Below are 27,605 nucleotides of genomic sequence, written 5' to 3' on the forward strand. Positions count from 1 at the left end.
ATAATAGGATGGGAAGGATAATGACTTACTTGATAAGATGCTTGTGAGATCAAATGAGCTCATGAATGTAACAGGTTTATCCCAGTGCTGGCCCATCAACATGCTCAATAATGGTCAGTTCTTATTATTAATATTATAATTATTAATTCTTTCTGACACTACTGGTAAAGGAAGAAAAATCACACTCAGGAAATGTGGCAAGAAGTGTATAAGCAAGCCTGAGTTCCTTCCTGCCCTGGCATTTAAGGCCCTCCATTTTATATACAGTTCTAGTTTATGGTTTTGGCTTTGTCTGCTGCTGCTTTGCACACCCCTTCAAGCCCATCTAGACAACTGCCACCAGCACCTCCACTGTCCGTTCCCAAGGCACCCTTGCCTAAGCTCAACTGACCATCCCTCCTCAGCTTCCCAAGTAGCTTGTCTCCATTATGGCAACTGTCATGTTATATTATAATCATCATTTTATAAGCAAGTTTATTGGTTTTTAAAGTGCAATTCAAGTACCTGCAACATTGGCATCTCCTGAGAGCTCACTGGAAATGTTGCTTCTTATGCACAGTAAAGTGTTAGAAGTTTGGTCTAGAGTATGTATCTCCTGAGGTCAGAAAACATTTTTTTCATCTAAGTATCCCTATACTTATTGCCATCTGGCAAAGAATAAGCTTTTAATGAATGGTCACTACATGTATGAATAAGTGAATGAGTTCACAGATGCCTTCTCACCTCTATTCCTTTATTCAAGTTATTTCACCTTCTTTTTTTTTTTCAGCCTTGGAGACCAACCTTTGTCTTCCCACCATGTTAACCTTCCTCTGAACACTTGAGATCTTTCTCTTCTCAGCACCTCCTGAAGCACACTGTATTGATTATGACTATCTCTTTTTCTCTCTCTCTCTCCATACGCACATGAGCATATATGCATGCACACACACGAGCATATGCACGCATGTGCATACACATACACACATACAAACACAGAGCATATTTTTCATCTGCCTCACACCCACCATTAGCATTTGTCCTAGAGGTCAAATATAGTGTCCTTTTTTATCTTCCCACAATTGTCTAACTGAGCCGTTCCTAGCAGAGTAAACATTATTTGCTTAGTAAGTATTTGTTGAATTAAAGATTATTGCACATGACTGTTAGAGTAGGCCACTGGCCAAAGGAAGGGACTCAATATGCAGCATTTTTTTTTTAAGGGACAGGGTCTTACTGTCACCCAGGTTGTAGCAGAGTGGTGCAATCACAGCTGACTGTAACCTCGAGCTCCTAGGCTCAAGTGATTCTCCCACCTTGGCCTCCCCAGTAGCTAGGACTACAGGCCTGTGCCAGCATGCCTGCCTATTTAAAACATTTTTTCATAGAGATGAGGTCTTGCTATGTGCCCAGGCTATTCTTGAACTCCTAGCTCAAGCAATTTTCCTGACTCAGCCTCCCAGAGTGTGGGATCACAGGCATAAGCTATCATGCCCACCCTCATATGCAGCTTCTTAGCCTCTGCAGACTCTGCGTCCTTGCCTCACTGAGTATCATCTTGAAGGAATGAAAGGAAATACAAGGTTTTATGCCATATGCTATTCAAGAGATTTCAGTTTAGGTGCTAGAATGACAATTGGAGTGAAAGCAGTAAGACCCCTGTTCTAGTAGGGCATTTATTACTAAGTTGCTACACAACCTTGGGCAGGCCATTTTCCCTTTTGTGGGACTGTTTTCCAATCTGTATAATGGAGAGTACTGAAACAAATAATGTCTGAGACTCCTTTCAGTGCTAACGCTCTTTGATTCCATCCAGCTGCAAGGTTTTTGCAAATAGTAATTAATCAGAGAAATGAGTATAATAATTCCTGGCAGTAAACTGAGTATCATTCCATGCTAGACTGGTAGCACTGCAACTGACAATGGAAGCCACTGTCAAAGACCTCACTTACATCCACTCTGGTGAATAGCAAGAAAGCAGAGTAAGTTTGGGAAAAGCCATAAGGTCATATAATGTGGCAGTAAGAAGTAAGAAGGCCAAGAACCGACGGATTGTTATAAAATAAATAAATGTTTAACTTTTCAAAATTACTGATGTCCAATTCAAATTTTAAATTTATGGTGAAATGAAATGGGGAGAAATTAAATATCTGAAAAAAGAGAGACTTATGCTGGACCAATTGAGAACCTCCAAGGGTCATTAATTGTTATGCTTCATCAAATGATTACTGGTTGAGGGAAAAGGACTTTGATCCCTGGAGACAGTATTGCTCAAGGGTTTGAATATATCACAGGCTTATCTTCTGGTCCAGTCTTCCTCTGAGACATTTGATACAGGTCAATACAAAGAAAGCCTGGGAAGACTCTTCCTCTATTCCAGGGAAGCAGCTTCAATGTCTCCATGTCCTGTTCCTGCCCTAGAAAGTGATCCACTGGAGATTCTAATTAAATTTGCTATCTGAAGATGTGGGAGATGTGTCTAATTATGCTAGGCTCTAAAAACAGGATGGAGAATTTTATCTGAGTCTTTTGTTAGTCATTAAATTAAATGAACAGTTCAGTAATAAACCCAGCTGAGTAAATCAACCAAGTGAAGTGGAGTGTAGACTACATTGAAAAGTTGGACTGAAAAGGTGTCAAACCTGTAGGAGAATTGCAGCTGCTGAGCGCTGTAATAGACTATTTGAGAAGTTAATGTGCATTGCAAAAGTGTGGATGCACTATGCTGTGACACAAGAAGTGTGGTTTTAAGGGAGAAGAGTTTTAGAGTCATCAAATTGACATAAAATGACCTCAAAGCTGACAACTTTTGGAAATAAGAAAATATTCAATTAATGGTCAGTCAGTGTTTTCATTAAAGTTTAACTTTTCTTCTACTAAAGAAGTCAAGGTCCTGTGAAACATGAACATCAAATGAACGGTCCTGGAAGCACCGTGGAGAACTTGTTTTCTTTGTTATTTCAATTTAATGTCCTATAGCACGGTAGAATGACTGCATTTAACAATAATACATAGTTTCAAATAGCAAGAAGGAAAATATTAAATGTTCCTAACACAAAGACATTATAAATGTTTGAGATGATGGATATGCTAACCTGATCACCATACATTATATGTATCAAAACATCACTGCACTCCAAGAATATGTACAATTATTAATACTTTAAAAACTTAAAAGATTATTCAAGGAAAAAGTACAGCTATTTTAACTTAGAGAAAAATGTGGTTTTCATACAGGTACTTTGAGAAGACATTTCAGTTGCTCTTCATCCCCTGACAGCTATCATTGTCGTGGTGATTATTAAAGATGACACACTGAACATTTGAGAACCCACTATGTGTTTGGCACTATTCTACTTTTATGGGGATACCAACAAATTGATATCAAGGGCCTCTATATTCAAGAGGTTTACATTAATATAGTTAATGAGACAAGACCACAGAAATGAATGATTTGCCGATTACACAAAGTAATCATCTTTAATTGAGCAATAATAGTTTGGCCTAAAGTAGGCAAAACATGATATGACTCCAAAGAAGATAGGCACTCACAAAGGTAGAAGTGCTCAGGAAAAAAAGTGATGTAAATAATAAATACTTGAGCTAGATTTTCTTATACTGATACAGTTATGAAAACCAAAGAAAGATGGGAAAGTAGCTCATTATAGAGGAATAGCAAGGGCAGAGGCAGAGAGAGGAAGGAACAGGAGAATGAAGCTGACAATAGAGAGAACTGCCTGAATTGAGAAGTCAAATAATGACAATCCAAGGCAAAGGTGTAGGTTTGGGTATAACAAAATATAGTTATCATTCTATATTGCTTTTACCGTAGTTATTTTTTCCTTCAGGGTACAGTTTCATATTAGCAAAATTAACAGGCTAAACTTATAATTTTCTACTCCTCATGTAACTTGTCTTAGATTGAATGTTTCTATGAACTAAGGTTTTTTATTCTTTCATTATTTTTTAACGTGTGGGATTTTTCCTTTGTAGTTCAGATCAGCTCCTCTGTATACACAGTGTTAATGACTGACATTTAAGAATGCTGGTTTTACAGCAAAATTGTCCATCTCATGTGTTACTGCTAGCTTCTGTTGCCTCTGTAATTCTTAACTCCATTTCAATGTTAGCCTCATAACATTTAATAATATGGAGTTATTAAATCACTTTATTTTTCTATTTAGCAGGATCAGAGCTACAAAAAATGTTCTCTAATAAGGCTAGCATTGTACAATGAATCAACGAAAATAGTGAGGAATCAATTGAGAGGAAAAAAACCTTAGGAAATAAAATGACATTCTTTATGCCTGTTACTAAAAGAAAAGCAAAAGGTTTTTTTTTGTTTTCTTTTTTCTGACAGTGCAATTACAAAATGTGTTTCCTTATTTTGGTGTTTTGAAAACTGTACAGATAACTTGTTAATTCCTATCCCAAAGGTTATAATATAAGCAGTTTAGAGCAATGGAAAAAAAAGAATTATTGAAACAGCAACAAATAAAACACAAGAGCAAAAATGGCAATCATATTTTGCACTTATATACTTTCACTTGCTGAGGGGCTATCAGCATACAAGGGCTGTCATATAATGCAGCCATATAGAAAAAAAGAAAACAAAGAAAAAAATAAAAATGTCATCAAAATTATATAAATTTTTCTTTGTCAAATGGAGACAGACATATGTCAAATGGAGACATACGTGATGTCAGGGACATCACAAAAACCAAAAAGTAACATTATTGATGATGACTTGTATATATAGTAATCATCCAACTTATGACTGGGTTGTTATCTTTAAGATGTCTTGTTTGGGTCCCCAATGTGTCTGGACTACAGGCTGCAAAACCTAGATCCAAGGGCTTTTGAAAATAGAGGGTCCACAGCCAAAACTAATCAGATGTTCAAACACAGTGTCTACCAAATGTTGTGCATGAGTGTACAAAAAATGGCACCGTGAAAAGAGTGCTAGCCGATTTCAAGAGGGTGACTGGGGGACTGCATCAAGAACACACAGTGGCAGGAACGATTTTAATGAAAAATCCTGAAGACAAATCCACATTTTAGTTTTGTAAATGAAGCGCGTTAACATAATATCTACTATCTATCATCACCATAATTTCATAAAATAAAATATTTTTAACACCAAAATTAAAGGGAGATTCCAATCTCAGGAAGGATTCCTCCCAAGGAAGGACAATGGGCAACCCGATACTGATATTTGTATGTGTACATTGCAACGTTCTTCTTTTCTTTCTTTTTGCCCCAGGCCAGCAGAAATTTGGCCATGAATCAGCTCAACTCTATGGACTCAAATTTGGGAAAACACTGAGAGAACATCCATGAGTGCTGGAATTACACAGATAGAATATTTTATAGTATGCCCGTGGCTTTGTCAAAGGTTGGGGAAGAGCTTAAGGAGCCAATTTAAATAGTGGGAAGAATAAGGCAGTGAGGGCTATAATTATGCCCAAGAAAGGCTTCTATCTCTATTTTAATTCAAATTGAATGTAGTCACCTGACCCCATTAGTTAATATCCCACAGACTTCTCAGTGTCAATCTGTGTGTTTGTTTGTGTGTGTGTAAACATCCCTTAACTTCTCCCTCATTTTAATCATGTTAATAAATTAACATATTCCATTCTTGATACCCTGTCAGAATATGCCCTCGATTATAGCACCTTTGTATGGAATGCTAATTGTTTTCCTGTCTGCTATGGTCTCTGTTAGATTGGGAGTCTCTTCAGGAAAGAGCTAAGTCTAATTTATCTTTGTATTCTCAGTTGAAAGCACAGAGCATTTCACAGGATCACCAAATACAGGGCTCTTATGGGAGTAAATAAATGAATAATGATTTAAATATTTTTTTGTTATTGCTTAAAAAACCAATAACTCAATACTTTCCAGGCACATTGCTGGCACTAGGGATAGAGGAAATAATTAAAACAGAGTCCTTGAACTCAAGAGGCTCACAGTCTAGTTGATAAGGCAAACATGGAAATCAAGTAATTAATAATAATAATAATGTAGGCTAATTTCTATAACTTTGGAAGGATGGAGAAGGTACCCTCACCCATGCTGAGAACTTCAGGGAGGGGTTTCTGGTGGCACCACCAAAAACACATTTCTTGGGCTTATTAACAGTTACTCATGTGAACAGACCTGTTTGTGGGAGCTGGTAATGAGGTGGACAGGTGAATGGTACATGTGCCCATTAAGAGAGGGAGGAGGAGTTTCAAAATGGAAGCATAAGCAAGGACCTCAAAGAAAGGGAGACTTTTGTTTTTTCTGTGAACTGAAAGAACTGATATGACTGAAAGACAGGTGATGTGGGGAGTGGAAGATTAATCAGGTCAATGACAAACAGATTTGCAATGCAGAATGCTCCACATGGGCTACAGTGTGGATAATGAATTGCAGGTGCATACAGACAGACTGTGGTGAAAACCAGTGGGTAGATACTTCAGATGAGCAGTGATTCTAGTTGGATGCAGACTGGAGATAATATGGAAAGACTGCAGAAAAATCATTCAAGAGATATTAAAGATATATGGATAGGATGCTTGGTGATATAGTTTGGATATTTGTCCTTTCTGAGTCTCATGTTGAAATTTCATCCCCAGTGTTGGAGGTGGGGCCTGGGACAGGTGTTTTGGTTGTGGGGGCAGATCTCTCATGATGGCTTGGGGTCATTTTTGGGAGACTGAGTGAGTTTTCACTGTTAGTTCCTGCAAGATCTGGCTGCTAAAAACAACCTGGCATCTCCCTTCTCTCTTGCTCTCTTCCTCTCACCATGTGATCCTGGCTCCCCTCTGCTAGAAGCAGATGCTGACCTCATGATTCTTGTACAGCCTGCAGGACTGAAAGCCAAATAAAACTCTTTTCTTATAAATTATCCAGCTACAGGTGTTCCTTTATAGCAACGCAAATGGACAAAGACACAGAGATCAAGTTATAATACCAAGATGTTTTTCTAGATTCCTCCTACTGATTTGCCTTAACTTGATCTCTGATCTCTTTTCCACAGAAGTACTTAGCTTACCATGGGCCAAGTGCTTTTCATGTATAAACTCATTAACCCTCATTATTATCCTATGAGATGGATACTTCTTAAAAAATTCTCATTTTATGGATAAGGAAACTAAGGCATAAAGAGGCTACATGGCTAGTGAGTAGAGCCAGGATCTGAACTCAAGCACATGCCCTTAAATGCTACCCCACACTGTTGATGGTCATTAGACAGTGGATTTAACAGGAGACAACAATCTGAATGGTAAGTGTAATGAACATACTTTTTGATGTGCTTCAGAGCATTTGAGGATTGATATCCAGTAGGTATGTATGTCTGGAGCCAAGATCTCATTGTAGACATAGAGACGAGAGACATAGGCACATAGTTTAAAATCAGATCTGTGGGTGTGGATGTGTTCCACTCAGGTGGGTGTGCAGAGTAGGAAGAGAAGGAAGGAATAACTGGGTGAAACAGACACATAAAGGATGAGGAGAAAAGGAGATGCCTAATGAGACAGAGAAGAAAAAGTCTGAGATGCAAGCACAACAGTGAGCCTGGAAACAGGATTCTGGAAGTTTAAAAAAAGTTTCAGGAAGGAGCAGGCAACAGAGGCAAGTGTACAGAAAAATAAGATTGGATAGGGACTGAAAAGTTTCCACCGGATTTAGAAACAAAGAATCTTGGCAACCTTGGTGCAAATGAATTCAGTGGAGGGCTGGGGGCAGAACTTAAGCTCCAGTTCTCTGAGGAGTAAATGGGTTATAAGAAAGAAGAGGTAGTGTAGACAACTCTTCTGGCTGGCAAGGAGAGTATTAAAGATTAGTTTTATGTAATGGAATGATGAATTGTAGTGGAGCAAAAGCAAACAAAACTAGGTTGAAATCTCAGCTCTGGTAGCTATCATCTTTATCAGTGAAATAGAAATAAAAATACCTACTGTATAAATTTATTGTTAGGATTAGTGATTATTTTTGCAAAACCCCAAACAAAAAGTAGTTAGTAAATGAGAACTATAGCCATGTTAAAAATGTAAAAATCTGAAAACCTTCTTCTGAATAATTTATTTGAATAACCTTTCATAGACAAATTAAAACTTTTTAAAATTATTTTTAATTATTTTTATCTGAATATTTGACATTATAAGGACATAGTATTAATGTCACTGTGGCTATATAAATTATTTAACTTTTAAGTAAGAATTTTAAGTAAGCTTTATTGAGATATAATTTACCTACAGTAAAATCACCTATTTAAAGTGCATTGTTCAGTGGCTTTTAGTATATTTACAGAATTGTGCAACCATCATGACGGTCAACTTTTAAAACATTTTCATAATCTCCCAAGGAAATCCCATACCCATGATCAGCATCTCCTAATTCCCATAGCCTCTCCCTCTAGCCCCAGGCAATCACTAATCTATTTTCTGACTCTATAGATTTATTTGCCTATTGTTGACATTTCACAGAAATGGAATCATGCAAGGTGTGGCTCTTTGCGATTGTCTTCTTTTACTTGGCATAATCTTTTCATGGTTTACCCATGCGTAACACGTATCAGTACTTCATTCTTTTTTCTGGTTAAATAATATTCCATTGAATTATAAAGACATACCACATACTATTTATCCATTCATCAGCTGATGGGCATTTGGGTTGTTTCCATATTTTGGCTATATTATGAACAATGCTGCTATGAACATTTGTATACAAGCTTTGTAAGGATGTATGTTTGCATTTCTCTTGGGTGCATACTTATGACTGAAATTCTGAGCCTAATGGGAGATTTTTAAATTTAGGTTTTTTTTTTTTTTTTTTGAGACAAAAGTCTCGCTCTGTTGCCCAGACTGGAGTGCCGTGGTGTGATCTTGGCTCACTGCAGCCTCTGCCTCTCAGGTTCAAGTGACTCTCCTGTCTCAACCTCTTGAGTAGCTGGGATTCCAGGATCATGACAGTATGCTTGGCTAATTGTTCCATTTTTAGTAGAGATGGGGTTTCACCATGTTGGCCAGGCTGGTCTCAGACTCCTGGCCTCAAGTGATCTGTCCACCTCGGCCTCCCAAAGTGCTGGTATTACAGGCCTGAGCCACCGCACCCAGCCTAAATTTAGTTTTTAATAACAAAACTTAAACATGCTTACAGACAAAACAATTTAAAATTGTATAAAGTGAAGGATAATTTCTTTCCCCATCCCAATTATACTTCCTTGAGGTAAACACTGTTAACCTGAGGTAAGTTTTATTTCCTTCCTTCTGGTCTTGCTCTATGATAGGCCATCTTTCTTAACATGAAACATTATGGCAGATTGTGTTTAGCTGAAATTACAGGCTGGTGAATGAGAAAAAGCACTACCACCTGAAGTCTCTGACCCAACTGCTATATCCGTCACAGACTACTGGTGTGACTATGTGATCTTGGGTGAGTCTCTTGATTTTGCTGGAGTTATTTTCTCAATTTTTTAAGTGTTTGGGTGGAAAGTTTTCTGATTCAGGTCAAGCATTATATGATTTAATAATACTAAGGGTCCTGAGGATGCACTATTAGCTTTAGGCTTATTTGCAATGTGTTTTTCTTTCCCTTTCTTTTTATTTACCATTGGTAGAAGGAACTTCAGAGAAACGCAATGACAATTACCCTCACCTTGCCAACCACTGACATTTGCTTAGCATGCTAAACAAACTTTCAGAGTGACTGGTGTTGAAAATAAAGTCCTTTTGCAGGTCTTAATTTGTTTCTTTTCAATCTTCTAAGTTTGCTGAATAGTTTTTGTTTTATTACCTTTTACAGAGTCAATCAGAGTGGCTGAGAATTTTGCTTGTTATGTAGCTTGATTCCACTTTTCAAAGTCTAGTCATGCTCATTACAATGACCTAACCTAAGATATGTTAGAGGCATCCACATATGGTGAAACTTCTCCAGAGCATCTGATATTGACACATGTTTAGTATAGATGAAAAAGACTTTAACAAAAAGCAGACACTGTTATAGTACATAATAGGTGGGTTGATGAAAATCAGTTTCTGTGTCCTAACTCTGAAATCAAAAAATCCCAGGGGAAACTATGTGCATCACCATCCCCCAAGAGAACAAGGATGAAATCTGACCCTGCTGGAAGGACTTCCCTCTGTCTGCCAGTTCTTCCGCACATATCCTTGAGCCTGAAGAAGAGCTTCCACTAAATGTGAACTCTTCCTTTGAGCTATAAGACTATAAATCACAGTCGTAGGTGAATACCCACCACTTGTCATTCCAATGAATGTCTACTACGTGCTCATGTGTCACATGATAACATACAGCATGGTTCCTACCTTTAAACAGATGACAGAAATATCCTCTGTTTTCATAGTTATTACTAGAGTTACACAGTTATTACTAGAGGAAAATCTACAATTCGATTTTGGCTGTTCTTGAAGTTCATTATTCCCTTAGGCATTATGGGATGAAAGTGCATGAAGAAGAATTAAGGATTGTTTGCAAGTCCCCTTAGTAGCTGATTTTGAACCTACCAAGCAGAAAGGTAGGGTCTGAAAACAGTAATAATGTGAGAAGGCAGATGTCCCATTACAAAGAGCTTGGATCTTGAACACATGTGAATTTCTACTTGTTGACCTAGGGAAAGAGAGAGGGCTCCACGGCATTCCATGAAAGAGGTCTCACTGTGGGCTAAAGCAAGAACATGAGATACATTAGGGGGCCTTTTACAGAGAATGGAAGGAAGAAACCAACAGTATACGTATAGGTGAGAACTCAGGAGAGACAACTAGCTTTGTGGAGCTATGATTTACAGCAGAAGGTCTTTGATCGGAGGTTCATAGGTGCTCTCGACCTATTGGATACCAGTAGCTGCCTGAGGCCTCAGTGGCCAAGGCATTCACTCACACCTATCCTGATTTCCTACAGTTGCCATCCCCATTCTTCCTGTGGTAATTCTTTAACTTCAGGGTTTTAAAAGGTATATCGTCTTCTGAGAAAAGGTTTGTTTCTCCTGAAACTGAATGTTAATGCTACTCAACAACAACAAAAAAGTCCATGTCTGTCTTTTTTGTTTCTCTGCTGGGAAAAGTGCCTGAATTAGAGGCTGACTTTATGAGTCATAAGAATCCCAGAGGAAAAGGCTCCAGTATGAAAATCAGGGCAGGGAACCTGGCCAGAACAGGAACAGAGCTGCTGTGGAAGATAAGAAAGTGAAATAGAGTCCCTGCCTGAGGGAAGAGGCCTCAGCTGACCATGGGTCCCACACGGCGCCTGTCAAAGGGCAGAGTGGGGATCTCAGTGCTGTAACATGAGACTCCCCTCTGTGAAGTCACAGCCCAAGGTGGAAAAATCTTGGTTAAAAAAAAAAAGTCTTTGTAAAAGAAATTGAAGGCTTCTCATCTTGCCTCTGCCAGACACTGCCCAGTTCTTAGAAGTCTAGCGTCAACATGGAGCTCCAGTGTGGACAAGAGTGGGAAAGGAGATGCATATCCAACATAACATCACTCAAAGCAATTGGGACAGTGACAAAGGTGAGAAGAGTAAGGAAGTTCTTGTAAGTGAGGAGATTTCTATGGGAAAACAATAAGGAAAGTGTTGTATTGTGAAAGTGTGGAAATGGTTGCCTAGGACATCTCGTGATTCAACAACAGGCCCTATAAGGAGGGAAAGAATAATCACAGAACTCCAGCAATTATAATGGTAGAAATCTGGTAGAGGCTCTGTTTTATATTTCACAGCTGCTTTCCTCATGTCCAGTGTAGCTTAGTGTCTACAGGTACCATAGGCCCTGTACTATTTCACTGATGGTGAGAATAGTAAGAACTTACCAAGTAACTGGTCAGATAGAAAGGAAAACGGGGCTACTATCTGACCTTCAGGTTTCCCATGCAGAGTCTCTGAATACCCAGCATTCAATAAATACAAATCTATATATAGCTTTGGAAAAAAATCAGGCTGGATCCAAAATAAATAAGGCAGAAGCTGATTAAAATTCATACATATTTGAAATATGCTATCCATAATAAATTTCTAGACCTTTTATTTTCTTATTTTTCTTTTTTTACATTACAGGTGGCTGTTGACTATATCCACAAAAGAAACTCTCTAGGTCCAGTGGTCCCTAAATCTTCTGAGAACAGGGGTCAGCCACATCTGGATTGCATATCCTCAGAAGTGCTAACCTTATAGTATGAATTTAATGCTTGTTTGGGGTCTGAGTGACAGTTTCCTCATCTGGAAAATATAGAGGTTGGACTAAACTGTTTAGTCCAATCTTTGTACCCAACCATCTCTGAACCTATGTTAGCATCTAGTTATTTTTTTCCCATAAGGCTGATGGAATAATATCTTTACAATTATGCCAGAGGCATAGGAAAGAAAACAGAGCATGAATTAGATGAATTTGAAGGAGATCTAAATAACACAGAGAAATGAAATTCTTATTCATATCCTGATATCCATCTTCATTTGGGTCAATTTATTATGTTAGGCAGGTTGCTCAAAGAACACTTGGTCACGGGGATGAGTTAGGGCTGAAATCTAGTCTGAATGCTGTTCACCATGCCACAGACCCTGACACAGTGCGTGCCAGAAGAAGGGGAGCCTTCATAAAATCTGGACAAAGGCTTTGGCCGCTTAGTAGTGGCCCAGTGTACCCTCTCCTTTTAAAAGCAAGCCATAAAATTCCTCTTTACCCTCTAAGGTATTCATTTCCTCTGGCATAGAGTGATGTTAAGTTTTAGTATTCAGTTTGGAACACATACACCTACTGACTTTAAAAGCCCTCTTCAAGAGATCCTTTAAAGCTCATATGAGCTGAAGGTCTACAGAACCAAATTAAAGGGTTGATAGGGAAGGTTTATTTTCTCTTCTCTGAGAGGCAGATTTTAATCTCTTAATTAAAATAAAATTCTACATTCCAAAATATTTAGATCTCTATATAAATACAGGCAGGCTTGCACAGCCATTCCCCCATACTGCCAACCCTACCATTCATCTCTCTTCACAATTCACTGGACTCACTATTAAGCTATGAATGGAAACAGTCTTTTATAACAGTCTTTTGAAAAAAATTCATTCTCACCTCAGCCTGAGGTATCTATTGGGGGGGGTCATAATACATCATCTCACACATACAAATATAATGATAGCTAAAATTTATGGAGCCCTTCATATTTATCAGGTATTGCTCTCAGCACTTTATATAAAACCTCTTGAAATCCTTATAGGTACCCCATGAGATTGATACTACAATAATTGCTACCTTTTAGAAAAGTCCCTTGCTCAAGTTTACAAAGCTAGAAAGTTGTGGAGGCAAAATTCAAACTCTAATATTTTGTGTCTAGAGTCTAGTTTCCTAACCATATATTCATTGTCTGTCTATCTATCTTCATATATCAATCAGTCATCTGTTGCTATATCACCTATCTACTAAAAAGACGTGACTTTTGTTTAATGGGGTGTACTTTTCTCTGAAGCAGAATTCAATACTTGAAGAATTACTACTATAATATTCAGTCAATATTTATTAAGCACATTTAAAAACACAGACTCTAGTACCAGCCTAGTTAGGTTCAAATTCTACCCATGTGACCTTAGAAAGGTTAGCTAACTGTTTCATCACCTGCAAAATGGGATAATAATAACACGTACCTCCCTGGGTTGCTGTGGAGATTAATGAGTTAATTTGTATAAAGTTCTGCTGGGTAGGTAACAAGATGATAAACAGTGACTGTTGTAATCATTATCCTCATAGTTGCCATCATCATCATCTGTATTGTCATTGTTACTATTAGTACTACATGCCAGGTACCATTTTTGGCACAGGGAATAAAACGATAAATAATACAAAACTTCTGCTCAAATAAAATTAATATTCTAAGTGTAATTTCTGATGACCTCATTTGCAACTATCTCATCTCATTGTTTCCATTTGTTTCTCAAACCATGTACTGTAATATTTCCATAAAATTGGGATGATCATAGCTACCGCATAAGTCATTATAAGGTTAAAATGAGTTGGTACATATAAAACTTCTGGAATAGTGCATAGCACCTAAGGGCACCCAATACACATCAGTGGTTTTAATTAATATCTACGCAATGGGTGTTATGGTTTAACGTTACTATCTTGATTCTGAGTCCTACAATTTGTTGCCATGGTGATTTTTGCATAGAATTTTCTCATAGGTAGTTTCCTTCACAAAGGAATGCTTTTGAAGCTGTGCTTATTCTCTGTTTTCTTATTGCTACCCAATAATTTGATGGTTACTAAAGTGAATACAAAGATTGCTCCCAAAACACAAACAGACATACTAAAACTAATAGAAAATATTCACATCATCTCAGATAGAGATATTATCTCACTTTTAATTTTTTTTTTAAAAAGCTAATCAATTAAATTTAGATTGCTTTATCACAGAGTTATTTGAACGTCACAGAATAGGAATTCTGGAGTAAAACCAATCTGGTTTCACTTCCCAGCTCTGTTATCTCAAGGTATTTGACCCTCATGAAGCCTCCTGACTCTACCTGCCTGGGTTGTTGTGCAGAGTAAATAAGAGCTTTTAAAACAGGGTGAGTTCCTTGTTTTCTGTTGTCCTTTACATTACAAAATGTTAACTGTGCTTTTAAAACAATTATTGAATTCTTAATGAAAGAATATCTTCCCGCTAGTATCAAAAAATAGTGAGGGACAACAATGGATGCTGTAAATTTAAGAAATTATCTATTGAGACAATGCATTAATATAAAATCAAGGGGTATTTCTTTCCATGTAAACCCTTTCACAGATTGCACTGCACAGGAAATAGGCTATAAAACCAAATGTAGCAAGAGTGGCCTCTGTCACTCTGGGAGTAAATTAATCTCTTCTTATTTTCCTTAATTCATATTGGGTTTAGTGATCACCTACTTCAAAAAGGCAGTGACAGCCTTTGAAAAATAAGCTACTACATAAACTTAGAAAGGGGCTATGTCTTGTGAGTCATTCTCAGAGGGCTCAGTCTCTTGGTTTTAATTAAAAGTGAAATAAAGAATTCTTTAAGATTATATCAGCCTTTTAAGGGCATAAGAAGGTCACTGATTTGTAAGCATCTTCTTTCTCTTTCTAATGGTGCTGTTTCCCAGATTGAATCGTGTGAACAAGGCTCAAATTTCCTTTCAGAATCTACAGATTCATGGCAGAGTGGATGTGGGAAGTGGGGAACAGAGTGAGAAGCTACAGTGTACAGAGTGAACGTGATTAAGGCTCTGTGAGAAGATGAGCTTGGATGTGAGAATGCCTTGGGTACAGCCCAGATTCCTCCAATTGCTAGATCAAAACACACACTTTGCAAAATTATTGAGATTATTGGAAACAATAAAGTACCTATGTAAAGTGCCCGGCTACTGATCTGTGCACCATAAAGCAGCTATTATTTTGTCCACATTCCTGAGAAGAAACATGCAAGACAGAAATACCACTACATGAGTAGATAAAAAAGAAAAGTATCTCATATAAGTACAAAATCACATATGGGATTAGACACATGCTGCCGTTTACAGGGAGCCTATAAACGTAATAATAAAAGGAAAAATATGTGACATTGATTATGATGACAAGAAGGATGGCTGCTAAGAATGATAGAAGGTCTCAGCTCAAACAGCTTTCTTATGACCTCAGGGGATTTGCCTGAACTGATAAACATTTTCTACCTGATTTGTGATAGCAATAAAAATCAACATACATGAGTTCAAGGCTTTAAAATAGAATACACATATGGGAACAATTAATAATGACTAATGTGGCTAGTGTCTGGATGAAAATTCATTTGCTCAATTTCCCTTGATCATCACAACAATCCTATGAGGGGAACAGCACAGATACAATTATTCTTCTCACTTTCTAATGAGGGAATTGAGGCTCTGAGGGTGGTAACATGTTTAGCTAAAATGCACATGATTAGTATGGCCAAATGGAAGGCTTCAGACCTAGACAGTTTGGGCACAATCCTTAGCTCCTCTGTGACTTCACCTTGCCACTACCTCAAACAAGGGACCCAATATATTTTGTCTCCCTTCCCTCCCATTGTTTTCTAAAGAGTTTTATGTTTAAGTGTACTTATTGTGGACAAGAGTGCTCATTCTGTCCAACAGGGGCAAAGAATCACCCTCCAGTGAATATCCCAAGCCAGAAAATTCTTCCCCTGAGTCAGTCACCAAGTACCACCTGTTTTATTTAATAAATAGTTCTGAATCCATTTGTACCTCCCTATCTCGATAGTCTCAGTTCAGTTCTTCATTATTTCAACCCTGCTCTATAATATAATACTAACTAGTTTATATTAAACTTTTAATATAAACTAGTTAGTATTAACTGCATTCAAACTTTTCCCACACAGGTGGCAGAGTGATCTTTTTAAAAATGCAAAGCAGCTTGTGTCTTTGCTCAGCTTTAAAACTCTTCAACAGCTCCCCACTACCTATAGGATAAAGTACAAAATCCTCAGCTTGGTAAGTAAGGTCTTCTATGATACACAGCTGCCTTTTTCTCCAACCTTATCACCCACCCAATAGCCCTCAGCCACACAGGTAGTCTGGTAGTCCCAGAAGGCATTGTGTGCCTTTATATAACACGATGCTTAACTTATTCCTATTTCTTTTACTTGGAACACATCTCTTCCCTAATCCTACTGATAAGCTCAGTGTCTTCATGATAATGCCCAGAAAAACAAGGGCAGAGTTAGGTAATTCCTCCTATGTTTACCTTTAGAGACTTACATGCACTTCTATTAGAGATTAGTTTTGGAATTTGTATTTGATTTTGTATTTACAGACTTTGAAACAGTTAAAACATTAAAGGCCCAGTAAATTTTCTGCCACTCTGCAAGGAAAGAAAGCTTGCCGAAGATAAGTTTTAGTATTCAATTTGGAACACACATACCTGCTGACTTTAAAAACCCATTTAAGGGATCCTATAACTTCATATGTGCTGATAGTCTACAGAACTGAATTAAAGGGTTAAAATGGAAGGTTTACTTTCTCTTCTCTGAGAAGTAAATTTTGAAGCCTTAATGAAAACAAAATGGCATGTTGTAAAATACTTAGATCTCTATAAAAATACAGGCAGGCTTGCACAGCCCTTCCCCCATACTGCCAACCCTACCATTCATCTCCCTTCACAATTCACTGGACTCGCTATTAAGCTATGAACGGAAACAGTCTTTTAATAACAGTTCTTTAATAAAAATTAAAACTCATTCTCACCTCAGCCTGAGGTACTATTCAGGGGCTCACCATAACTCTGGCATATGATTGAGGTCTTATAAAATAAAGATCTTGCTCTGCATCCCAAAACGAAGAATGTCTTAAGGCTGCCAACATTATGATTTCTACAAAGGTGGTAAATTATAAATGTGGATTCTCTGAGCCCAGCAGAGAATAGTTAGAAGTTAGACCTATGAGAAGATGAGTGTGCATTTTCCATAGGTAATGCTTCTTATACATGATTAGAAATTGATGGCTAGGTGTGGACGGGGCCATTTCTTTGTGTATGTTAATGCCTCTGCAGAAGGAACAGTCTGAGGTCATATTTGCTTCCAACACTACCGCTTGTAATAATCTGATTGTAGTTATGCTAAATTAAATAAGCAGGAGGCCCTTAGGTTAACGCTGTCTCCATACTCTGAGTTCCCACATAACAATCTGAAACCTAACTTGAAAGTGTTACACACAGTAGCGTTTCAGATAGTCACAAGCAGCCGGGTTTCAGTCAATTGCAGGCAGCCAACTCATCACACCGTGCCCAAATAAAGCAGATGCCTAGCTGTAGCCCATCAGGTGATTTCTCTACTTTGCTTCTGTGTACAGGCTATAAAAGGTTCCTTCTCAAACCGCTCAGTGGAGCTCTCTAAACCTCTTCTGGTTCTGAGTGCTGCCTGATTCATGAATTGTTCTTTGCTCAAATAAACTCTGTTAAATTTAATTTCTTTAAATTTGTTATTTTAACAGCTACCTAGAGATTAGGTACATTTGAGAAACTAAGGCCTTTTAGCAGATATATATTACATGGTAAGTAATTCTTCATTTATATGTCTGTGAGATACTTAAGGGGAGAGACCATGTTTTTTTCACCTTTGAATCCCTAACATTAAGGATGATGCCTGGTAACTAGTCGAAGTCCCATGAATATATATATCCTTCAGTGAGTGAAGATGTTTTATGACGATATAGTGCTTCACAGTTCATTTCCCATCCAAAACCTGCCAATATATTTTAATTAGCCTTCATCTGGTTTATCTCAGCCTCTGTTATCAACTGCAAAATAACAATAATTAGGACCTTTTATGTAAAAGGACAAATAAATGTATGCCATAAATATTGAAAAAACAGCCAAGAATACTATTCTCCTTGCCCTAGAAATATCAAAAGCTGAATAACTTATTCTCCCAAAGTAGAAAAACCAATTAAAACATCAAAATTACTTTTTTTCAAAGAAAAAGAGATGTACTAGATAAGCAGGAGTCCCATAGAAATCCCATTTGTTTTTCAAATTTTAGTTTGATTTCAGGCTCTGCACATTTCTTGCTTCTGCAAGCATTAAGAAGTCAATTCCTCCAAACATAATCTGCAGCCGTAGGCACTGTGCCAAGTAATTTAAAGTGCTTTCCTAAGAAAAATTAACAACTTCTCTGTTTTCTTTTAAACGGTCTTACAGAAGTAAATTGTGTGTACAATTAATTCATCCCTGAATGTTTGCTGTTAATTCAAAGAGCTGAGAACTTGGGTATTCCCACTGAAGCTCAGAAAATACAGAAGACTGACTCAGGTTGCTTTTGCTGACTCACCTTTATTCTTCTAAATGTGGATTAGGAATTAAACTGATGTAAATGTAAGGATGGTTTCACATGCTAACTTTTCCAGAGCTAGTGCATATTCTAATCTGGAGCCATAATTGCTATATCAATATGTGCAAGTTTCTGGAATAGACTTCAGGAATTTTTCAAAAGCTCTGAACAAAATATACATCATTATCTACTGCATCCTAAAAATCAGGCATTTCTTCAACATTTTTGGCTTTTTCAGCTTGCACCTTTGTAAAAAGTTGTCCCATTATAGTAGCATCTTGCACTTTGTGGATGATCCTTGATAAGGCTTAGCTAAATAAATTAATAGATATATTTTTATAATATCTTTTTTAGGGCAAAAGATTCTAGAATATTTATATTTAACCATGAGGCGTCATAAGACGTAGACTGTGAAGATAGTAGATTGGGTTCCACAACATTACTAGAGTTGGATAAGGGTTTTTCTATCTAATTCTAAGTTCTCATCTACTTCCGAGGGTCTATATGTTATTCAAGAACACAGAGAACAGCACACAGGTGATGGTGTCAAAAATGGAACCAGAATATTTTACTTTGCCCCTGAATTATTGGCTGCATTTCAAGATACAGTGGCTTGGAGAGGTATTTCCCATTGGAAAAATAAATAATATCTGAAATGAATTACTGAGTCCTCATGAAAAACTGACAGGTGCCTAATGGATTTATAATGTAGACAATCACCATAGACATACTTTATGGTGAAAGTACAACACAAAGTAAGTTCTAGTTATTATTTGTTTCTATGCATGGATTCATTCATTCATGGAGTAGTTTTATATACCTACTAAGAACTAGGTAAAGCGCAGCTTGAGCTTATGACTTGTTTTCAAACAGGTAACAGTTTGCTTGTTTGCAGATTTTATTTCCATGTTTATGTATTCATCCAATAATCCTGAGCTCCTGCTAGCCAGATACTGTACTAACTGTTAGGAATATAGCAGTGCACAAAATAAACACAATTCCACTCATTGCGCTTACAGTGTAGAGGGTGATACAGTCATGAAAATCACATAAATAAATGTACAATTATAAATTGCTTGAGTCTTATAAAAAACAGAAAGAAAATATATAATGGGGGCCTGATTTTCTGTTTTAGAGAGCTTCTCTGAAGACGTGCAATTTAAGCTTGGATCTAAGATGACCAGAAATTAATCAGGCAAAGTGTAAAAAGAGCTTTCCAATTCCAGGGAAAAGCATATACGAAACACTTGAGACTAGAAGAGATTTAGTGCATTTTGTGAATAAAAAGAAGGCCAACATGAATACGTGGTCAGCAAAGTGAAGAGTGAAATGAGGTATCCAAGAGGCAGGCAGTGGCTAGGTCATGCAGAGCCTGGATGCTATGTTAATGACTTCGCATTGCATCCTAATGCAAAAGGAGATCTGATCTGTATTTTTTACAGGTCACTTTGGTTGCATTGAGAATAAGCCTGGAGGTCAACAGTGGAAATGGTGAGACCAATTAAGAAGCTATTATAGGTGGGAGATGATGGGGGCTTGGATTAAAGTGGTGGAAATAGAAGTAAAGAAAAGTGAATAAATCTGAGATATTTTGGAGGTAGAATCAACAGGACTTGAAGATGAATTGAATGGCGGATGTGAGGGAAAACAAAGTAGTAAGGATGACTCTCAAGTTTTTGGCTTGAACAATGCGGTAGATGTGTGTGCCATTTACTAAGTTGAGGAAGTATGGAGGAGGAGCAAAGTGGGGCGAAATTAAGATTTTTGGTATCAATGCACTGGTAGTGACAAGGCCACTAAAATAGCTGTCTGTGTGTTTTTGTGTGTGTATGACTGTTTTTCTACAACGATAAGATAAAGAATAAGATAATGGAAAAAGAAAAAAAGAAGGAGAAAGAAGGGGACCAAATTAGAATAAATTGAAAATAGAATTCCCAAAAAGGGGAATGATGGATGGGGGTTGGGGCCTGGTGCATATCAGAATTAGGGTGTGTAATCTGAAAAAAAAAATCAACATTGTACTATAATGTTTTTATTTGAAAAATAAATAACTATGGTATTCATGATACAGATGACAGAAAGCAAGCTGAAAAGAATCATATCTGGCAGGTGCACATAGAGGTGAACTGTTATCAGCTACTTCTTCGTGAATTTTTCAGGAGGGATGCTTCAAAATCCCCATTGGAGTGGAAGGAAACCAATGTAACTTTTACATTCATAAAAAAGGAACACAGGATAAAAAGAAAAAAAATATTTACTGACACAGAGCCAGAAGAAGGGAAGGAATATGAGAAGTCGGGATAAAGACAGGGAAAGGATAGAAAAAGAGAAATGGGGGGAAATTTTTTTCCAGTGAGCAAAAATGGCTAATGGTCTGCCAGGTCAGTCATCATCCGGGTTTGAATCCCAGCTGTCACTTACTAATGGATGATCTTGGGCAAGTCAGGCAACTTATCAAGTCTCGATTTTCTCATTTGTAAAACAAAGATAATAATAACATCTACCTCATAAAGTTATTGTGAGGATTAAAAGAAATAATTCATAAGAAGTATTTAACAAAATGCCTGGCACAGAAGAGCTTAATAAATGTTAGCTACCCATATGTAGCTGACTGTAGGTACATAATTACTAGCAAGTCATTACAGGTATGTGGCTCTTCTCACTTCCTTAGGGCTATGGTGACTTTGACCTTTCAGCTTTAAAATGGCATAGTTTGCTGTATCAACAAATAGTTTTAATGATTTGTTAAAAATATAGGTGGACTTAATGAATATTTATAAAGTATTCTGAAATATTAGTTAGACTTTAATTATTGCAAATTAATAAAAATGCCCTAGCTGATTTACATAGTCAAAAATGTGTTTTCTCATTTATTTCTGGAAATGTTAGATGTAATTTAAAATTTGTTATTTAACTCTCCTAGAGAGAACAGTAATTGACTTCCAAACTTATTCTTTCAAAATATCAAAAAATAAAGATGATATTCTTAGCAGACCCTCTTGATATATCCATCTTCACTCTGAATCGTTCTAAAGTCTGTATTTTTTCAGCTCTAACAATATTATGAAGATATTCCTGTCTGAAAACATAACTATATAGACACCCCATTCTGTGTAGGAACATTACAATTGGGATCTCTGTTTAGACTGAATTGGAACTACCTTGTGGAACGCTGAATTCTATTTTTCTTGCTTTCCTCTCTCTCCAACTCAGGCTACTATGAAAAGATGAGGTCTTTTTTGTTATTTATCATATATAGGCTTTGGAATACTAACACAGAATTGTGTCCAACTTTCAGACTTAGAATAGTTTCTTTACAAAGTTGTTGAAAGACTCAAAACATTCTCAAAACATTCTAAGGTCAAATTTGGACTCTACATTTATTGGCAAGATCATACTGAGGACAATACCTTTAACCACTTTGAACTTCTATTTCTTAAAATAGGCTGGGAGCAGTTAAATAAGAGAATATATATATATATGTACATACATAGGATGGTATCATAATATAAACATTAATTTTATGTTCCGTGTGGTGAGATGGAACCAACTAATCCTGTAGTTTTGGACAAGTTGCTTAATACCTTAAAGACTCAGTTAAATGGTGATATTAATCTAATATTTTAGTTAAAATATTAAATGATAATAGTACATATTTCTTAGGCCATGTTATGCCTGGAGCATAGTAAGCACTTATTAAACATTATTTAAAAATATTCAACAAATGTTCTCTTTCATCCTTCTGCATGAGTGAAATGGTGTTAAGTTCCAAAATTAATTCTTCTGGAAAAATATAATGAATGCCTTATTAAAATGTATAGGAACCAGGAACATGTGGAGCATCATGTGATCAATGTCTAAGTGCTCTGTGATCACTCCAGGGAATAAAACAAAACAAAAAGGCAATGTTCTTAATTTCTCCCATTGCACCAAGGGAACAGCAGAACATCTCTCCACTTTGGGGAAGATGTTTAGTGCAAGAGAAGTGAGCAGAGGTGGATTCTACCCATTTATCCTTGTGGAAGCACATGCAGTTCGAGAAGATGAAGTGAGGAAGCGCATGCAGTACCTGGTCATCTCAGAGTCAGGTAGCAGGCCTAGGTGGTAGTGGGAATAGGGAGCTGAGAGGAGGAAGCTTTTGTCACACTCAACAGGGGAATAGTGCCTGGGAGAAGCAGGCTTATCACATAGTTTGTTCACAGTGCTGTAAACAGGTTCCGGAGGCCTGGTGATACAAGAGGAAGAGAAAGATATGCATGATTAGTACATACAAGGAACACCTGTGCAACCAGTAGCATCTCAGCATATGCAAAAGTAAAAACAATGCCATTTTTCTTGATTTGTTACTAAAAGAAACCCAATTTTCCACTTGTAACTTTTCTTATAATAAAGACTTTATTCCTCAGACTCTTTTGTGGGTAAAAGTGGCCCCATGAAAATGTTCAGTCCAATGTGATGTGAGTGCTCTGAAGTATTTGGTGAACTAGAATAGCTGCTTATAAGGAAGCTCGTTTAGCCAGAATTCTTGAAATTTTGTTCTCTCCCATTTCCTCCCTTTACTTACCTGGAATCCAGACATGATGGGTGGAGCTTCACTGGTCATCTTAGACCATGAAGCAAACTTGAGGATAAAGCCAAAAAATACACATAGTGGAATATAAAGATAGAACCTGTGTCACTGATAATATGGAGTGACACTATACCAACTCTGGACTAGCTACCTTTGAATTCCTTCTATGTGGATAAAGATAAACTGTGTTGTTCAAGCTAGGATCATTTTTTTTCTTATATAAATAGGACCTAATATTAACAGATATACTCCTACAAAATTTAAGACTGCACATCTAATACAAAGAAATAGTATAAATAGGGCCTACTACAAATGCTAATGTATTTAATTATGTTTGGAGTCCATCTAATACCTTCTGTATACACAGGAAATGTAAAGAATGTTATTTTCTTTCCATATAATTTGGTCCTATGACTACTTGGAGAAATTTCTGCATCTTAATTTGAAAATATTATTACACACAAAATGGTAGCTGATCTAAACTGCCAGCACAGAACCTTAGAAGAAAGGATTCAATGACTTCTTTTAGATCATAAAACATTCTCATGATAATGTCATTTCGGTAACATTGTTGTTTCTGCCTGGGAGGGCTGATCCAATTTTCTCAGTCTGATGTTGACTCTACAGACTAAGAAAATGATGTTTCCAATTTTCTCCTAGTCCTTTTACCTCAGTAGCACCATATTCTGAGTCACATTTTCACAATCAAAGCTGGCTAATGGAGATCTTTTAAAAATTCCTGGTTATATTGTATTTAACTGAATTCTTTATTCAGTTTCTCTTTGAAAATATTTTACTTTCTGAAAATTACAATAAATTCAAGCCAATGAAAATGAGATCCTGTATTTTGTCCAGGGTTGAACTCTTGAAACTGTTATTTGAATCTTTTGGGAACCATTTTGTGAATATAATATTATCATTTGATTCACATATTTAATAGATTTGGTGTTTGGAGCAGGCTTTAATACCTTGGATTTTAGAAGAAGGCTCTTATTTCTTTGCTTTCAGTCACCTTCAGGATGGTTTCATAGTGGACTGATACTTGCTAAGCTTAATTCTTCACCGTTCAAAGTCTTATCAACACAGAGAAAGTTACTGATATCGCAGGTTCATTTTACCTTTGTTTCACCTTCTATTTCTTACCTATTTATTTACTTGTTATTTTGTACATTCACTGGCTAAAGAATAGAGATATCAAATCCAGTTTCTTTTGTTGATTGTGAGAACACTTAATATCTCAGAAGATGAGTAGATGAAAGTATACCAAAACATAACAAAACACTTGACAAATTTGACAAAGCCTTCTTGCAATATTGACAAAGTTCTCTTGCAATCAAACAACAACATTAAAAATATCAGTAAAAATCTCCTTTCAAGTGGCATAAAAATGGGGTTCACATTTGAAGATTTTTTTTTTTTTTTTTAGACGTAGTCTCACTCTGTCACCCAGGCTGGAGTGCAGTGGCGCGATCTCGGCTCACTGCAAACTCCGCCTCCTGGGTTCACGCCATTCTCCTGCCTCAGCCTCCCGAGTAGCTGGGACTACAGGTGCCTGCCACCATGCCCGGCTAATTTTTTGTGTTTTTAGTAGAGATGGGGCTTCACTGCATTAGCAAGGATGGTCTTGATCTCCTGACCTCATGATCTGCCTGCCTCTGCCTCCCAAAGTGCTGGGATTACAGGCGTGAGCCACCGCGCCCGGCATATCTAATGGTTTTATTACAGTGCTAGGATTCTGTCATATATTCTATCATATAGTATGTATATTATGTACTAGAGCACAGTACAGTATACAGAAAGTACAACATAGGCTACAATCTGAACACAGAAATGGCACATAGTAGGTATTTGGTAAATGTTTCTTTGAATGAATAGATAATTTTTTTTTTTTTTTTTTAGCCATTCTTTGCAGAGGGAAATTTTAAAAAACCTTCTGGTTCTTTCAAGGGAGCCATAAGTTACTCTAAATTTTTCAGGCCATTATAAATTCTCACAGGTTATACCAGAAGAACCAGAATCCCAATGTTATCATGAACTGAGTGGCTTTAAGTACTTAATTAAAGCATGTGCGCATGGTTCATCTGCCCTCAAAGGGATAGGTTTCTTGTGCATTTGAGTTTAGCCACTGAAATGCCTGCCCATAGTTCCTGTGAGAGTCGCTCCAATGGGCACAGTGGGCTCCTCACAGACTTCTCGGCCCTGAGTTCCAGAAGGCCTAATACTGGGAGCCAGCATTCTTAGTCTTTCCCTGCAGTTATATTCTGTGTGACCTCTCCCCATCAGACAAACAAGAAATGCTGTTTTATAAACCATCACTGGAATCTGGGTGGCAGAACAGATGCCACTATCACTTCCCATTTAGTTGGTAAGGAAGTGCCAAGGGGAAATGACTTTTGGCAGCGTGAATTAGCCAGTCATAATTGAAAGGGCCTGCTTATCCTATAATAAACTGCCAGAATGGCTAGGTCAGAAGGTAGTGAATATGAAAATCCAACCCAAGAGGTCTATCTGTGGATGCCCACAGAGGGAGGGAAAAGTATTTGAAGATATTGGTACAATCTCTAAGTGAATTTATAAACAAATCATTTCTCTTGCTGTCCATTTATAAAGAGCCATAGATAATGATCTTGTAGCTCATCTGCTGAGCCATCAGCATTTATTTGCACATCTATGGGTTTATAATTGCAGGTTCTTATAGCATATAATTAGCACACCCTGGCCCTTGGTGATCTCTCTTTTCTCTGAACTCCACTAGCACTTGCTATTTGTTCTATTTCCTTGTCATTTTTAATTGCTAATCCACAATACTGGTGTATGTTGGAGGGAGGTGCTTCATCTATACCTTATTCTTAGGAAAACTACCTTGCCTATAACTGCTCCTTCCCATTTGGACCACTTGCCACTATCAAATTCAGTTTCCTCCCTAAACAAAGCAGTTTAGACCATTGGATTAGGATTGGGCCCCTCACCTTGCAACCATGATCTGTATGGCGGGGCTCAAAAGAAAGAAAGAAAAAAAAGGCCTAGGCCATTTGGATTCCCTATGGAAGGTGAATAATGTGAATAAAGGAGAAAAAATTATCAGTTAACAGAAAAAGGAAAAGATGCAAACATGGAGAAGGTAGCTGTAGCTGTGTCCACTAATTATAGAGCACCAGAGTGAAGCTCTGTCAAATTTTGTTGCTAAAATGTCTAGAGATTCCTTGAGTCTAGAATAATTGTCTGGGTTCATTCTTACAGCAGGGTTACGAGAGCTCATGCTATTGAATTTCTTTGATGATTCCCATATGACATTAGTTGTCAATCAACTACCCATCTCCCACGCTGTTCCCTTATTGGAAGTTAGATCTGATCTCATGTTTGCAATCAGTACAGTGAAAATAAAACAGGCACCTTGTTTATTTTCACATCTCTTTCATATCACCTCAACTAGACTATGCCTCCCAAAGCCAACAGACAAAACCTTGGGCCTCTATGTAATTACATAGTACCTGAGACTAATACCAGACTGACTCTGTCTTTAAAAGTTTGATATTTTGTTCATTATAAATTCTTTTGCATTAATTTTATTTTCTAAAATATTTCATTAAAGTATTTTTGTCTTAATTGCTGTTTCTTGGTGTCCCCTTAAATTTTGCACCCAACATGAGTACCTCACTCACCTCACTATAGTCCCTGCCCTGTATCAGAGATAATAAATGTTTAAGACAGTGATAATAATGACTGTGATTGTAAATAGTCTTCATCTGTGTAGCACCTGAAGCTACAAGGTCAAAGGAATATGACTCTCTTCTCTTAGAGATAACAATGAGAGTGACTTACACTTTATTGAGTTTTCTAACTCCCGACCAAAGAGCTCTCAAAGCCTTCAGGCTGTCTCAGGCAGGGACCTCACCTCATTGCACTGTTTTTATTAATTCACAATGCTCTCTCCTTCTCTAGAATATTAGACCCTGGAGGATCAGGACCAAATCTCATGTGTCTTTGTTTCCCCATTACTTTCCTCAATGCAAGAATGTATTACTGAAGTACTGTCATAGAAAATGAAAGGAACTGTGAAATGAAAAGTGATCAGTACCTTTTATTCTCTTTTCCCAAGCCAGAACTAAAAGGGGACATCTAAAATTACAAAAAGATGGATTTGGGTCATATATGTATATGATTTTGAGCATAAATTTCTTCATCATATAGACTGATATGGCTAAATCTGCAGAACTTTCAGATTCTCCAAAGGTTATCCTGCTATGGTTTTC

The 27,605-nt window shown here is 37.2% G+C and overlaps 1 protein-coding gene across 18 annotated transcripts in view; it reads right to left on the reverse strand.

The window, feature by feature from the left end:
• Positions 1 to 27,605, reverse strand: part of DLG2 (discs large MAGUK scaffold protein 2) — a 2,193,106-nt gene that overhangs the window by 451,201 nt on the left and 1,714,300 nt on the right. For all 18 annotated transcript variants that reach the window (XM_055355576.2, XM_055355573.2, XM_055355572.2 and 15 more), the window contains one exon: positions 22,852 to 23,007. In XM_055355576.2, coding sequence (XP_055211551.2) covers positions 22,852 to 23,007 — 156 coding nt within the window. The remainder of the gene's footprint in view (positions 1 to 22,851; positions 23,008 to 27,605) is intronic.

The sequence above is a fragment of the Gorilla gorilla genome, chromosome 9 (genome assembly GCF_029281585.2).
Source record: "Gorilla gorilla gorilla isolate KB3781 chromosome 9, NHGRI_mGorGor1-v2.1_pri, whole genome shotgun sequence".
Lineage (NCBI taxonomy): Eukaryota > Metazoa > Chordata > Mammalia > Primates > Hominidae > Gorilla > Gorilla gorilla.